This window comes from Scyliorhinus canicula, chromosome 14 (assembly GCF_902713615.1).
Source record: "Scyliorhinus canicula chromosome 14, sScyCan1.1, whole genome shotgun sequence".
NCBI classification, from domain to species: domain Eukaryota; kingdom Metazoa; phylum Chordata; class Chondrichthyes; order Carcharhiniformes; family Scyliorhinidae; genus Scyliorhinus; species Scyliorhinus canicula.
The window spans coordinates 62,200,641-62,217,604 of record NC_052159.1 but is presented as its reverse complement, the minus strand read 5'-3'; the positions used below and the strand labels follow the sequence as shown (position 1 = coordinate 62,217,604).

General features: G+C 45.7%; 1 protein-coding gene across 7 annotated transcripts in view; it reads left to right on the top strand.

Moving 5' to 3' along the window:
- Positions 1-16,964, top strand: part of LOC119977194 (glutamate receptor 4) — a 390,429-nt gene that overhangs the window by 344,384 nt on the left and 29,081 nt on the right. For all 7 annotated transcript variants that reach the window (XM_038817887.1, XM_038817892.1, XM_038817889.1 and 4 more), the window contains exon 12: positions 15,859-16,057. In XM_038817887.1, the coding sequence (XP_038673815.1) occupies positions 15,859-16,057 (199 nt within the window). The remainder of the gene's footprint in view (positions 1-15,858; positions 16,058-16,964) is intronic.

The window sequence follows — 16,964 nt, the reverse complement described above, 5'->3', positions numbered from 1 at the left end:
GTCCCAGTGGGCAGGGTGTGTGAAAGGACAGAGGATGGGGGAGGTGTCCAAGTGGGCAGGGTGTGTGAAGGGACAGAGGATGGGGGAGGTGTCCAAGTGGGCAGGGTGTGTGAAGGGACAGAGGATGGGGGAGGTGTTCCAGTGGGCAGAGTGTGAAGGGATAGAGGATTGGGGGGGGGGGGTTGTTTGTCATGCAGGGTTGCCTCACTTGTTGCAGCTCCGCCAACCTCGCATTGCGCGATCTCCCGGGTGGCAGATCCCCCAACAAAGTCCAGTGCCCTCTGCTCAAACGTGGTGAGGGGGCGCAGGATGGGCGAACCCCCTCCAGTCTTGTTCAGCTCACGGGTGTTGTGAGCGGTCTTGTCCTGTTGGGGGAGGGGGCATAGGTATATCATTACAATACGGCAGGTATCAGCAGGCCGTTCAGATACTGGCACAGTTTGGGGGTCATGTTGTAACAAGACCATTGCATCTCTCCACGGGGGCCAGAGCGCTGGGTCTGTGACTACTTTGTGAACCACCCTCAACTCACTCTGCCCTAATCCCCCTCCACCCCCCCCCCCCCTGTGCCGGGGGGGGGGGGGGGGGGGGGGAGGTGGGTGATTAAGTTAAGGGGGGAGGGATGGTTGTCACCCGGGGGCACCCACTTGGCACTTACCCTGGCAGCCCTGGTGAGGTTGTGCATCTTCTTCCGACATTGGTCTGCAGAGCGAGGTGTCTGCCCCACAGCACTAACGGCAGCAGCCACCTCACGCCAGGCCTGGTGCACCGCGCTGGCAGGGTGGCGATGCCCTCTACGCGGGCAGATGATGCCCCTCCTCTGCTTGATTGATTCGAGCAGTATCTCCACGTCAGCCTCCACGAATCGCTGGGCTGCTCTCCTGAGCTCCGACATCCTGGCCTAGTTTCTGTGCTCGCCCGTGCCCTTTTACAGCGTCGGGCGGCGTCACATGGGCGTGTTCGTAGCGTCGCCGCGTTCCGGCGTCATCGCGCACGTGATTGACGCAGCCCCGATCCTAGCCCATTTCCCGGACGTGAATAGGCCGTAAATGGGCCGTGTCGGGCCGTTTTCACGGCCAACTTCGCGATTTTCCGCGGGTGCGGAACAGTCTCCTGTTTACGATGGAGGTGAGGAAGAATTTATACTCTCAGAGGGCCATTATTGTTTGCAATTCTCTTTCCTTGTGAGCAGTGGAGGTTGCATCATTGGATACATTCAGTTAGATATATTCTGGATTGACAAGGGAGCCAAGGGTTATGGGGGCAGGAAGGAAGGAAAATGGAGTTAAGGTCATAGTCAGATCAGCCATGATCTTTTCGAAAAGCTGAACAGGCTGGAGGGGCTAAATGGTCTGCTCTTGCTCCTATTTTCTATGTGAGGGAAGTCAGTGTTGGGGAATGGAACACTTTCCTTATGGAAGTCAGTGTCACCACTGAGCATTCTTTAGTATGATTCGCATTGTTAGTTGCAGAGAAGGATCTTATCTTCTCAGGCCCAATGGCTTGCTTTAAAAAACACATACTGCATCAGATCATTACTATTTTGCGTTGCAGTTGGTTTGGTTCACAGATAGATGAGCAAGAGAATAAAAATATTTCAGCTTGGAAATTACTATCAGTGACATTATTTTGCAAACACTTTAAGGATGTATTAAATTCCTCTGTGCTATTTTGACAGGGGCATTAACACAGCTCCTGTTAAAATAACAGAAACATTTGACATGATCACATTAAGTATTCACACAATAACATCACCAACAGTATTTTCTAGACTAACATCTTTTCGCCTCTTTCAAAATAAATATATTACAAATTGAGTTTGCACTAAGTAACTGGCGCAATTAGCAACTTTTAACTCGTGAATACACTTCATTATAAGACAAGGAAGCAAAATATAAAGATGCTCTGTATGTCATTCAGGATTGAATGTCACAATGAGTGACTAAATTGTTCATTAATCAAAACATAAAGCTCTGTAAATGGCTGTCAGCCCAACCACTTGTTCATCAAAAGTGCAGCTGGAAGGCATGTTTGTATTAGCACCTATTGAACGCACATCTGTGCTCATTTTGAGTCAGATCTCTGACAAAATTTAGAAAATCACATGGCATCAGGACATTACTATCACATTCATAGCCTCAGCAAAGTCTTGTCTGAAAGCAGCCAGCTTTATTTAAATTTGCTATGTGTTTTGTAGAGTTGATATTTAAAGCTATTGAAAAATCAACCGTGTTTGTTAGGGCAGCTTCCATGCACTCCATTTTAATTTGAAGTGTTCCTTTTTACATTACTTCCTGCCTCTTGTAAAATTTCCGCAGTTTTGAAAGTGAGCCATAAATCCCAGGTCAATTACCCAGAATACAAAATCGCAGCTCAAATCTGATAATGCTGCCGTGTATAATTTGATGACATACATTCACTGTTTGAAATAGGCACACAATCATTCTGCTTGTGCTTTCAAGTCCTTTCTCACCTCCATACATCTTTGATTGCAGGCATTATTATTCATGAACATTTGTTGTGGGCCACAATCTCGAGCAGTGTTTTTTTGAGAGTAAGTGTTAAAAGTTACATAGTGGACTAGCGATGGCAGCAGGGTGCATCCTGAATACAGCAGTGCTGTCTTGGGGTTCTGTCAATGGCCCCTGAAATCTAAAGCTCTCTGTCTGTCTCCCACCTTTTGTGTCACTCCGTCACAACCTCTTTAACTAAACTTTCGGTCACCAGTCCCACTATCTCCTTGTGTGGCTCAGTGTCAAATTGCATCTGATTGCGCTCCTGTGAAACACCTTGGTAAGTTCTTACTATGTTAAAAGTGCTATATAAATGCAGGTTGGTGTTGGTTTTGTTAGAAGGATGTTGGGATAGTCGCATGCCCAACATTGCAGGAGAACAAGAGAATGAGAGTGAAAACACTAGCTCAGGTAATATCCCACATCTAAATGGACAACAATAGAGGTTCAGAAATTTGGGAGTTCAAAATGCACCTATTTTACAGTGTGCTGGAATGGCATTGTGTGATCCCTGTGCCTGAGTGGTGAGACCCAAGGTGTCCCTGATATCTGCGGCACTTTAGCACAGTTGGAGTACTGTTGCTTCACAGCACCAGGGTCCAGGTTCGATTCTCAGCTTGGGTCACTGTCTGTGCGGAGTCTGCACGATCACCCCATGTCTGCGAGGGTTTCCTTCCACAAGTCCCAAAAGATGTGCTTGTTTGGTGAATTTGGACATTCTGAATTCTCCCTCTGTATACCTGAACAGGTGCTGGAATGTGGCGACTAGGGGCTTTTCACAGTAACTTTATTTACCTCAGGCCTGATTTCCATCATCAAGCTGAATGGTGCGAGTGGACAACAACTAGCAGGGTGATTGAATATATCCACTGCCACTGTTGAGCAGCCCTTTGCTAAGTGAAGCTGGATGGAGTGGGGGCCGGGGGGGGGGGGGGGGGGGGGGGTAGTGGATAGAAACTTGAAGGGAGATCAGAAACTAGGGTAAAGAGGGTAGAATGTCAGTCGGAGAACTAGATCAGAAGCTGGAGGGGTAAATAGTAGCTGAGTAGAGAGGAATCCTGGTGAATGCTGAATGGGGACTGAGGTTCAAAACTGCAAGTGGAGAGAATCGGAGGCCAAGGAGCCAGTCTAAAATCTCAAGAGAAAGAAGATCAAGAAGACTACCACCTACTCAATGGCAATTTGCGATGGGTAATAAGTGTGTTGACCTCGGCAGTGGCACCCACTTCCCATGAATTAATTTTTTTAAAGTACATGGAAAAGATTTATCCAGAAAACCGATTTAAGTTAAACCATGGGAGAAAGAAAAGTGGGCACAGGTTCAAACTACTAACTAGAACTGAATCCAAAAAAATAAAAATTTGCATTTGTATAGCACCTTCCACGCATGCAGAGAATTATCTACACTTGCAATGGCCCTCTGGGAGAATTCTAAAGATAAAAACCTAATAACTATTTCAGAAATATTTGAGAAATACTTTGGTACAACAAAGGGAAGTGTAAATTTGTTCTGGATGATTGAATTAAGATACGGTGGATGACTTTCTTCACCAGCAGCAGCTTGTGATAAAGGATTTTAGGCAGTCACAAGTTTCTATAAGAGTATCTGCACTAAAATTACTCACAGGCTTATAATATTGCTGCCTGCAGCAGTCTATTTGACCGGCAACAAAATATACTCCTGGATTTTAAAAAATAAATGCTTTACATGCTAAACTGTAAGAGCATGAATTAAATAAATTAAAATGTTTAATAACCGAGAAGATGTCAGGAGGTCAAGATCTACATGATAGTGTTTACCCTCAAATTATCTCCTCCTTTAAGCAATTGTCAATGTTCTTTTGAGGGTAAAATTGCTTTGAGAAGAAACCCGGGGCGAGGAGCAGGGGAAGGGTTTAGCCATTTTGTTTGATTAAAGGGCAGCACGGTAGCATTGTGGATAGCACAATTGCTTCACAGCTCCAGGGTCCCAGGTTCGATTCTGGCTTGGGTCACTGTGCGGAGTCTGCACATCCTCCTCGTGTATGCGTGGGTTTCCTTCCACAGTCCAAAGATGTGCAGTTTAGGTGGATTGGCCATGATCAATTGCACTTAGTGTCCAAAATTGCCCTTAGTGTTGGGTGGGGTTACTGGGTTATGGGGATAGGGTGGAGGTGAAAGGGTGCTCTTTCCAAGAGCCGGTGCAGACTCGATGGGCCGAATGGCCTCCTTCTGCACTGTAAATTCTATGATTTGGGCTTCCTTCAAAATCCAAATGAAATTATTTTCCTGAGCTTTTCCATCTTGCTTTAACTTTACTCAGCTTCCAAAGCATCCTCAAAATCTACTCTTAGGTCTTTTGTCACGCCCCCTCACTTTGCTCATAATTATTCCAATTCCCACACAGCTCGAAAATTTGCACCTTTTACAAGGTGCCATTGAGAGGTTCTTCGATATTCAAGGCACTATAAAAGTGTATATTGGCCTTTTGTAAGTGTGAGTAGGTACTGATGAAAAAGGAGTGCTGTTGCTAACTTTGACAAATATGAGCACTGTATTTAAGTGATCTGAGTAGTAATGAAGTGGGATGATTTTATTTTATTACTTTATGTTGCTGCACCACATGGCACCTGGATGGGATCCCTTTCCAACATCCCTTTAGAAAGTTACTATTCAATTTGCTTCCATCAGCCTTTCTGGTAGTGCAATCCAAATGATAACAACTCATTGTGTAAACATTTTTTCTTTGTCTCCCCTTTGATTGTTTTGCCAATTACCTTAAATCTGATGATTCACCTTTAATAAGGACATGGGAATCCACACTGAGTAAGAATAAACAACTTTGATTATTTACAGTTACGTTATATACAACGCCCGGTAGATCCCTCCCGGGTCTCTTCACGTAGACTGGCCAACCTTTTATACATAACTAAATGGAGTCCCCCCACCCCTCAGCGGGGGAGCTCGTACGCCGTGAGAACCTTGGGGAAGAAAATCATTCTCACCTCGTAAGTCTCGTGCAGGATATGACATCACCCTCCTGTCAGTTAATAGTTGCTCCTTATTTACTCAATCAAAATATTTCATAATTAGTCAGCGCGATTTAGTGGCTGTGTGTGCTTGGTAAGGATTTGTTCGAGTCAGTTAGATCCTAAGAGAGGCCCAAATCAGGAACCGCACCAGGCACCAAAGAGTTTGCGATCTAACCAGCCAGCTCCTGTTGCCAGGATCCAGATCCTCCTAGACATGGCGCAAAGCTAATTGAGGCCAATGAAGAACATTCTCCATCTCATGAGTGAGATGGAAGCCCAATCTGACGGCGTCTCATGATCTAACAGGTTCCCCAGTGAAAGGTTACACAGGTGCTGAAAAGTACTGGGCCACAGAAACGTGGACCAGGTATCACGGCATCTGGGGGGTTTCTCTGGTCATTGGAAGCCCATAGATGACAACCGATAGGGCAGGGTGGCACCCTGACTCTCCCACTGATACCTGGGTACCCAGGCACTTCCAGGCTGGCACCATGGCACCACTGCCACCCTATCCAAGGTGTCCAGGTGGTACTGTCAGGCTGGTAGGGGCACTGCCATGGTATCAGTGGTGCCAACCCAACTAAGCACTTAATAAATTCACTTTGGTTCAACAAATATTTTAACCAATTAAGTGCAGTTAGATAGCAGTGGGAAACTTACTGACAGAACTGGCAGAAACTCCCAGCCAAATGTAAAATGTAAATCTGAGGTCATCCATTTTGGTAGGAATAACAGCAAAATGTACCATTATTTAAATGGTAAGAAAATTGCAACATGCAGAGGGACCCGGGTGTCCTTGTACATGAATCGCACAAAGTTGGTTTGCAGGTGAAACAGGTAATTTAGAAGGCAAATGGAATTTTGTCCTTCATTGCTAGAGGGATGGTGTTTAAAAGCAGGGAGGTTATGTTGCAGCTGTAGCGGGTGCTGGTGGGGCCACACCTGGAATACTGTGTACAGTTTTGGGCTCCTCATTTGAGAAAGGATGTACTGGCACTGGAGGAGTGCAGAGGAGATTCACCAGGTTGATTCCGGAGTTGAGAGGATTGACTTATGAGGGGAGACTGAGTAGACTGGACTATACTCATTGGAATTTAGAAGTATGTGGGGGGATCTTATGGAAACATATAAAATTATAAAGGGACTAGTTAAGATCAAAGCAGGGAGGTTGTTTCCACTGGCGGGTGAAACTAGAACTAGGGAGCAGAGCCTCAAAATAAGAGAGAACAGATGTCGGGCTGAGTTGAGGAGAAACATCTTCACCTAAAGGGTTGTAAATCTGTGGAATTCCCGATCCAGTGAAGCAATTGAGGCTCCCTCATTAAATGGTTTTAAGGCAAAGATAGATAGATTTTTGAACAGTAAAGGAATTAAGCGTCATTGTGAGCAAGTGGGTAAATGAAGCTGAGTCCAGAAAAAGATCAGCCATGATCTTATTGAATGGCGGAGCAGGCTCGATGGCCTAGTCCCGCTCCTAGTTCTTATGTTCTTATGTAAATCCGTCTGAAATTACACTTAGAAACTTTTCCGTTAGATCGTGCCAAGTATTTTTATTGAGCTATTATAATGGATGCTTTAAGCAGTCATATTTTATTGTAGTTTTTAAATCTAATTTTTAATATCTGGCACAGGTCATCAAATGTCAATTAAGAACTAAGGGCGCGATTCTCCGCAAAGGCGGAGAGTCGTGAAGGCTGCCACGAAAACGGCCGTGTTTCACGGCAGCCTCCGCGCCCCCCCCCGGGACCCGATTCTGCTCCCCGGTCGGGGCTAGCAGCGGGGCCCCGTGAACTACGGCATCGCGGGCTTAACGAATTTCGCTAAGCCCGCGCGCCAAAGTTAGCGACGGCTGACGCATATGATGACGTCAGCCGCGCATGCGCGGTTTGGACGACTCCAACCCGCGCATGTGCGGATGACATCATCCGCGCATATGCGCCAGACCCGCGCATGCGCGGTCCGTAATGCCCCTCAGCCGCCCCGCGGACTGATCCAGCGGGGCGGCGGAGGAACAAAGAGTGCGCGGGGTAAGTACCCGCTGCCCGCGATCGGTGGGCACCGATCGCGGGCCCATGCCACCCTTGGCACGGCCGTGGTGCGGCCGTGCCAATCGGTGGCATGGTTGTGCAGAACGGCACTTTGCCGCCGTTTTCACGAACTTGTATAGCAGGTGTATTCAAATTTGTGAAAACCGCCGTAAAGGCCTTGGAAATCGGCCCATCGGCCAGGGGACAATTGCTGCTCTCCGTAAAAAAATGGCGAGCAGCGATTCGTGTCGGGGGGCGGGCGTGGGGGGGGGGAGAATAGCGGGAGGGCGTCGGACCAGCGTCGCCGTAAAAATTTGCACCGCCCGCTATTCTCCGCCCCGTCGTGAGTGTGGAGAATCGCGCCCTAAGGGGTTGATTTTAACCCCATTGCCCATCAATAAGATTGCATAGGAGGGTTAAGATCAGGGGTTCTGAGGCCGCACTATTCCTTCCTGGCAAAACCATATCTTCATCGACTTTGAAGTTGGCCAAGGTTTTCTCGATAGGTAGGCGAGGGCCTAACTTAAATATACAGTTCAGGCCAATGATGCCACTGTTACTGTAACAAGATTTTTATGAAGCTTGGGTAGGCCTGCTCAGAGTAAGAGCTGTCAGAGAAACTTGGCAGGGTATAGTAGTGTCAGAGCAAGCCAAGGTAACTAATGGCTTGAAGGAACAGGAAGAATTCCTCGGATGTCCCTTGTCTCGAATTTCTCTCCCTCTGCATATCGGTATCAATTTGAGAAACTTCCCGACCCCCTAATATTTAACTTCTGCGAGGTCCAATTACCTTTTTGCATTCCGGCCAGGTAATGTTTCTGAACAGGTTCAGATGGTCTCCAGTAAAATTTAATCAGATAATGAACAGTCGTTAAGGTTGGTCAGACCTCCAGGTCCTTGGACTCTCTGGGCGCACCAACCAATTCAGGGTTTGCACACAATTTCTCTGCTCAATCCCTCTGCCCTTTAAACTCAAGGCCCAAGATTCTATGTGTGCAATCTTCTCAAAATGGAACAGAGTCCTGAGGGTTTAGCTGCGTGTTTCCCAGCACTCACAGTGCCGGAGAATACATGGTATTCAACGGGACTCGCATTGAATAGGAGCCTGAATGGGGGACCGCGCAAGAGGCCGCACATAGTCCCGTTTTCTACAATGGGGAGCTCCGCTCGCCGGTTGTTCCAGCTGCAGCGAGAGATCGGAACGCCATTTTTAAATTCTGATCTCTGAGGGCAACCCGATCACCGAGGCCCTCCAAACGAATCCCCAACCTCCTCCCAAGCCCAAACACAATATGGGAGGATCTCCCGCATGCCCCCCCCCCCCCCCCCCATCCCACACACACACACCTCCCTGCACCCTGCCAGGCAACCCCAGCCCGATCACATGTATGCAAACAATGACAGCTTTGCACTGTCCCTGCCAGCTGGCAGTGCCAAGCTGTGTGCCTCAGCAATGCCAGGCTAGCACCAAGGTGGCACTGCCAGGTTGCCAGGCTAGCAGTGGCAAGGTACCCAGGTGACACCAGCAGTGCCAGGGCACCACCCTGCTCAAAGGGCATGCAGCTGACGACCTCTGATCCCCATGGAGACCCCCACAAGTGCCAATCCGTCTGGTCCCTGTTTGTGGGGACCAGTGCTGAATGACGCTCACCCAAGGTCTCTGAGGCAAAGAGGTTAAATCCCAAAGTCTCGGGTATCTCCGGAATGGCACATTAGAGTCAGGCTTACTGCCTTGCTCTAATAAACAGATTTGCCAAAAACTGATCCCGCCCATTGTGGGCATAATTCACCTTGCAACGTCTTCCGAGATTGTGTTGAATCTCGCGAGACTTTGCGAGCCAGGTAGATCCCAGCCACGGAGGAGCGTCGCCGGTGGATTGCGCCCTATATTTCCATTACCTAGTGTACTATTTCCATTATTTACTAGCTCTGCCAACTCAACTTGTACATATTTGCCCAATAAATAACCCAGTGGATAAATGCACTTCTCCAATGTGGAACTGAGCGGTACTTTGCAGGAAAATCATAAGTTCAATCTCCCAGTTATAGAATCATAGAGTCGTCCATCAAAAAAAATTGGATCATCATGGGCGAAATTCTCCGACCCCCAGCAGGGTCGGAGAATCGCCTGGGGCCACCGAAAATCCCGCCCCCGCCGTGGCAGAGATTCTCCGCCACCCGGGAAGTGGCGGTGGCGGGAATCTCGCCACTCCGATCGGAGAGGCCCCTGCGGCGATTCTCCGGCCCGGATGGGCCGAAGTCCCGCCGCTAGGAGGCCTCTCCCGCTGCCGAGGTTTGAACCACCTCTGGAACGGCGGGATCAGCGGCGCGAGCGGGCCCCGGGGTCCTGGGGGGGCGGGGGTGATCGAACCTCGGAGGGTGCCCCCACGGTGACCTTTCCCGCGATCGGGGCCCCCCAGTGCCCTGGGTGCACTCCTTCTCCTTCCGCGGCCGCCACGGCCTCCGCCATGGCGGAAGCAGAAGAGAACCCCACATCGCGCATGCGCCGGCAGTGACATCAGCGACCAGCTGCCTTTCGGCCAGCACCGCTGCCGGGGGCGCCGGTTTTTTGCGCCAGTCTCCTGGTGCCAACCGCTCTGGCGCGGGGCTGGCCCCCAAAGGTGGGGAGAATTCCCCACCTTTGGGGAGGCCCGACCCCTGAGTGGCTGGCGGTACTCCCCTACGCCGGGACCCTCCGTCACGCCGGGTAGGGGAGAATCCCGCCCCATGTCTGTGCCAGATCTTTGGAAGAGCTGTCCAGTTAGTCCCACTCTCCCATTATTTCCCCATAAACCTGTAAACTTTTCCTTTTCAGAGTTAACGTGTTTCCTTTTGGCTCAGTCTGAGTTCAATTAATAACATTTACCTTGGCTTCAGGGAAGCTTTGCAATGGGTTCTGGTGATCTTAGATTGAGCAGGAGAAAGATCAATCAGAGTTCCCAGTCTTGTTAGGATATGTTCATTGAGGAAGAATTGACCATTGTTAAATAACCCACCAACTCAGTGATCAAGTTCTTATATTTACAAATTATTTTCCAACCAAACCTGGCAGGAGCATAAAAGGGGTTTTATGTTTGTAATTTTGAGGTCAATATCGAGACGAGCAGGAAATTGATTTCTCTATCCTGCCGTCTGTGAATACTCAGATTGTCTTAAACATTACACCAGCTTTTTCACAAGGGAACAAAATGCCACTTAGATAGAAGAGTTCAATAATGTTCTAGTCTATAGAACTATTCATCTTCACCCAAGTATTTAAGCAGCTGGCTAATGGAAAGGCATCGTTAGTTAGAAGATGTGTTGAAGTGGAGCAAGACTCATTAGAGTGCCTGTTTGCTTAGTCAATAACATTATAGACTCACGGTCTATAGGGACAGGTAGAAAACAAAATAGCAATGGTTTTTTTGGGATGGTAAGATAGCGGATTTTAAAATTGTTTTTGATGGCGTGCCAACACATATTCCATACTATGACTGATTAAACAAGAAGCCCGTAACTATGCCTCACGGTAGCATGGTGGTTAGCATCAATGCTTCACAGCTCCAGGGTCCCAGGTTCGATTCCCGGCTGGGTCACTGTCTGTGTGGAGTCTGCACGTCCTCCCCGTGTGTGCGTGGGTTTCCTCCGGGTGCTCCGGTTTCCTCCCACAGTCCAAAGATGTGGGGGTTAGGTGGATTGGCCATGCTAAATTGCCCGTAGTGTAAGGTTAATGGGGGGATTGTTGGGTTACGGGTATACGGGTTACGTGGGTTTAAGTGGGGTGATCATTGTTCGGCACAACATCGAGGGCCGAAGGGCCTGTTCTGTGCTGTACTGTTCTATATATGACCAGAATATAGTGGCCAGATTTTCCCATCCCAAATTGGCATGGAAGGAAGTAAATGGCCACGATGTTCCACAACTGGAGGTCCCACCTCCTTTTCTGCTCCTCCCCCGAGGGCAGGGGAGGGTACAGCCTTCGGAATGCATTCCCTCCTATTAAACAAGCAATTTGGGTCATTGTGGACTCATTAAGAGCTGGTCTCCGGTAGGTTTTTACTACTTTCAGCAAGTTGGCTGGAATTCAGCAGCTGTTGAGAATCAGCCCAGCTCAATGGAGGCAGACTTAGTGCCCAGTGCAAGCTCCTGTGAGAAAATGCAATCCAAAGCAGCACTGACGAGACTGAGCATGACAGACAGGCCTATCCTATTCCATAACATTCACTGATTTTAAAAACATGTTACCAGCCTAGCCTGCCCTAGGTTCTAGACGTCAGCTACCTTATGATTCAAGCCAGAACATGGTCCACTTCCCTGGTGACATGTTACCTCCTGATTCCAGTCTCCGAGGGCAAATTCCATCCCCAAGTAAATAAACTGACAATCTATCTCAGGAATGCAAAAACTTCCAAAGAATACTATATGGTTTAAGGACAGTACATTCAGAGGCTATAAGGACACTTCAAGATGATACAGGCAAGTTGAGTGAGTGGGCAAATATATGGCAGATGCATAATAACATGGCTTCCTGTGAAGTTATCCACTTCAGACAGTGATACAGAATGGCAGAGTATAATTTACATGGCGATAGATTGGGAAACGATGATGTATGAAGTGACATGGGTGTCCTTTTACACCAGTCACTGAAAGCAGGCATGCAGGTGCAGCAAGCAGTTAGGTAGGCAAATGATATGTTGGCGTTCATTGGAAGAGGACTTGAGCAAGAATGTCTTACTTCACCTGAGGGAGGAGCTGCGCTCTGAAAGCTCGTGTTTGAAACAAACCTGTTGGACTTTAACCTGGTGTTGTAAGACTTCTTACTGTGCTCACCCCAGTCCAACGCCGGCATCTCCACATCATTACTGCACCTGTACAAGGCCTTGGTGAGACCACAGAAAGGATATACCTGTCATAGAGGGCATGCAGGGAAGATTCACCAGACTGATTTCTGGGATGGCAGAATTGCCATTTGAGGAGAGATTAGGTTGGCTAAACCTGAATTCATTGTAATTTAGAAGAATTCGAGAGGAATCTCATTGAAACATAAAATTCTGACAGGACTGGATGTTTCCCCTGGCAGGTGGTGGGGTCAGTGTTGGGGTCACAGTTTCAGGATAAGGGTTACGTCATTTCGGACTGAGATAAAGAAAAATGTCTTCACTGTAATGGTGGTGAACCTGTGGAGCTCTCTACCACAGAAGGCCATGGAGACCAAGTTACTGACTATATTTAGGAAGGGAATCGAGTTCTAGACAATAAAGAAATTAGGGGTATGGGGAGTTGGGAGGAGTATGGTGTTGAGATGGAGGATCAGCTATAATCACATTGAATGGAGGAGTTGTCTCGAAGGGCTGAATGGCCTACTCCTGCTCCTATTTTCCAGTTTACTATGTTTGGGTTATGTCAGCTGATGCAAACCATTACTGTGGACCATTGGTAGGTCTCAAATGGCCATAAATCCTGCCATATTCCACAGTTTATTGGACTACTTTCATTGTAAAGCATTCCAGATCTAATTGTGGTGCTTTTGCACTTGTAAGTCCACTGATAAGATGATAAATTGAGACTGATTTTGCTTGTATCAATCGACTATATAACTCCCTGTAGAAAGAGTCAAAGTTGTACCTTTGTCACATTTCTGTAAAAAAAAGACTTCTACTTAATACCCTGTTTCTTAATTCCCAATAAAATTGGAATGTGGAATTTATTGTACACACAAAATATTATTCCCAATTATCCTCTTGCAGTTAATGCTATTACAATTGCCAGCATAATCATTCAATTTGTAACTAGAAACTACAAGAAGTGTATTTTCTCCATATACTAATTTTAGCAAAAAATTGTCATGAGTGTAAAACTTTTTGTCCCGTATTGGTGCATTATATTGATGCTGATCTTTAGCTGACATTAGCAAGATGAGGGAAAGAAACCCTTACCAAGCCTTAGTCCAGTCTGTTACTGAAGTATATAAAGTGCAAACATTTAATTACTCAACCAGCCCATGCTTGTAGAACCCAGAAAATGTGTTGTGATTGGGCAGCACTTGCTGAACAATCATGTGTGCACTAATAGTTACATTAATGACCATTCCCACTATGAATGTGACATACATTCATATGCAGGGACACATTTCCTGTAAGCAAAAGGAATCTGTTCAAGCCTAGTGCTTTTTTTGAATTACCCAGAAGCAGCATGCTGAGACTATAATTCCCTTTTGTTTTCTCGGTATCCCTCGGCCAATGAGGGTTGACTTGCCAACTAATTAGCACCCTTTTCTCCTGTACTATAAATTGCGGTGATCGTTTGAAATTCGGCATACTTCACAAATTTCTGATAAGTGCAAGACAAAAAGCTTCAGCAATGTGTCTCTCATTTCAGCAATAATATTCAATTGTATGGCTGTATGAATGCACTCATGAATGAATGTACTCTCAATGCAGCATGGAAAAATAATTTTCACTTTGTTCAATGATTTGCATGAGTGACAATGTGGTCTAGCACAAGGTATGTTGCTGAAAAGATGCCCAAAGAAGTATTACGTTTAAATTTGACAAAGATTGGGGTAGAAGTTACAGAAATTATTTTCTATGGTAGGGATGTTTTTTACAGTCTGATATGTATGACTTTCCTGTGTTGCATCTGAGGAAATGCTACTGTTATGTAGTGACTGTACATGTGGTATTTGTTATTTTGTTCTCTGTACATTCATTGTCTCAATAAATTAATATTTACCATATCTTCATGTTTTGGTTTCTTGTATCATTATCTTTTGTCTTCTGTCTTTCTCACCCTCTGTTCTTGTGATTGTGCTGTGATTTTACATTACAGTTTAATTTTCCTGTTTTCAGTAACTTAAGTAAATGCCATCAATAGTGTCTGGTTACTCGTTTAGCACTGTGCTGTCAGGAGAGTTGCATTTTAAAGCAGCAGTGTCCTGTTCCATTGGCTTATGTATTTGAGATCATCCCTACTTATACAATGTCTCTTTTGAAATTATCTAGATACTTACATTGTCTTTTAAATTCTGCACACCATAACATATTTGTTGTTTTAGTTTGCTCAGTATTCTGCGAAAATTATTACTGTAAAGTTACAGTATACAAACTGACAAAGCATTTTTGAAATAAAGACTGCTTCTCTCTTTGAGAAATATTTTCAAAGCCAAGCAAGTCAATGATTTAAATGTTTCTTATGTCCTATAATCATTTTCTTTTCAAGGTTAATTCTCTAGAAAATTGTGTTAACAGCCCCAGTATGTCCATTGTTAGGATGCTGCAGCTTTAAGATAGCTTCTTCAGCGTGACTATGTGTGGTACATCTGTTTTGAACCACTGTGTTGATGTGCTTATTAAAGAGACCAGCAGTTATTTGGTGACCATAACCAGAAGCATGATGTAACTTAAGTCTAATAAGATTCAAATTGAATGTTTTTCACGGTGCGAGTGCAATGTAATCTGTGCTTATGAATTTTAAACATTTTTATTTTCAAAATTGCCGCTATTACATCAGTCGTGAAAGTCTAAATATGAAAATTCACAGCCTCCAAGGAGAGTGAGATTGCTTTGGTGATGTGGAGCAGCTCTTCCTGCCTGGTTTCCCCAATCTTTTCCATCCTGTGTATTGTCAGTGTACTGCTGCACCAGATAGTCCATGCTTATTGAAAGCAGCAAGTAGATAGTAGAAGATATCAATAATTTTCCTTGGCTTTGCTATATAAATGGTCTCGGGTCTACTAGTGCTGCCGCAGTCTGCTTTGCAAATGGAGTATTGGTACATTTCCAGAATATAAATCTTATAAAATGGATTGTTAATTGTGGGAATTGCTGCAGTTTTCAAAAGATTTTCATAAATAGCAAGACAAACTCATACTATGATTCCATGTTTTTTGTCACACCTTCTACAATTGGATGGTGGCAGTGTGGTTCAGTCGAAGAAATACTCAAGGATTGGAGGCAATGCTGGTAGAGTGTTGCTTCCCATTAGAATGAATGAAAATTGGAATCATATTACTTTACCATTCCTTCCCAAAGTGATCTTACCAGAAGACATATACATATAACAGGCAGTTAAAGGCAGCACGAGTAACTGCTCCTATGATCAAAACAATCCTTTTAAAGCTATTGCCATAGATCTGGTTGAGAAAACACAGCGGTTTAAATAAAGGTTTGTTATTTGAATTTTAAATGTTTAAATTACAGTGTGGGGAGATAAAAACATTTCTGCTTGTGACAGCCTATGATGCAAAGAGCTGTAATTTGCTGAATTAGTTGTATCATTCTTGCTGTTCCGAATATTATTTAAAAACTGTGCTTTTCTTTAAATATTTAGATCACTGTCTGGACGCATTGTCGGAGGAGTATGGTGGTTCTTCACTCTGATTATAATTTCCTCCTACACGGCCAATCTTGCTGCTTTCCTGACTGTAGAGAGAATGGTGTCACCTATAGAAAGTGCTGAAGATCTTTCAAAGCAAACTGAAATTGCTTACGGAACGCTGGACTCAGGTTCTACAAAGGAATTTTTCAGAGTAAGCCTCCCCATGTCTGACAGTGTTAGGTGTGCTATATGAATAAAGCAAATACATATCCAGTCAGATCAAACATAAAAGGATACACATATGGTTGGCTTGGAATGGTAGAAAAGGGAGGTTACAATGCCAGCTATAAGCTGAAATAATCAAATGGTTCTTGTGGTGCTGGAGGTGGGGATGAAACTGCCTTCTGTGGAGGTCAGGCCGTAATTGAATAGTAGAGACGTAAGGACGAATAAATATCCTGAAGATTTTTTTTATTGGATTTTCACAAAGTCAGGGAGACTCGGCGGATCCTTAAGAAAGGAGCTGGGATCAGATTCCAAGATTCCAGGCTCCATATTTGGCAGTGTAGTTTTTGGCAAGTTTTACCAGTGTAGGTTATGGGTGAGGGTTGTTACAGACTGCATACCCACACCCTGTCTGGCTCCGTTGGGGGATTAGGCATTTCCTAGCTCTCCACAATTTTCATGCAGTTAGGCAAGCTTTTCAAGGGCTCGTGGTTCATGGTCCCTCCGAGGTGTTATGAACCATGGTCTGGATGAGGGAACCTTTTGTAATGTGAGTTCAAAAGGTCTTGCCCATTCTCCCTTGCGAGTCTATTCCCCTCCACCCACACTCCATGGCCCCTCATGCCCACATTGCCAAACTATGTCCTCCATCCAAACCCCGTGGCTCCTCAGACCCTCCATGCCCACCTATATGCCACTACCCACCTTCCATGGCACCTCATACCCTCCACACCAACATACAGCATGTCTATGCCCATTCAACCACTATAGACTCTGCACAGAACCATTTAACCCTGTAGTAACAATAGTATGTGTGAAAAGCTTTAGAAATATAACCTCAGCCAAGCCTTATTATCCTTATTCTCTTTGCTGAGAGCCCAGATATCCATTAC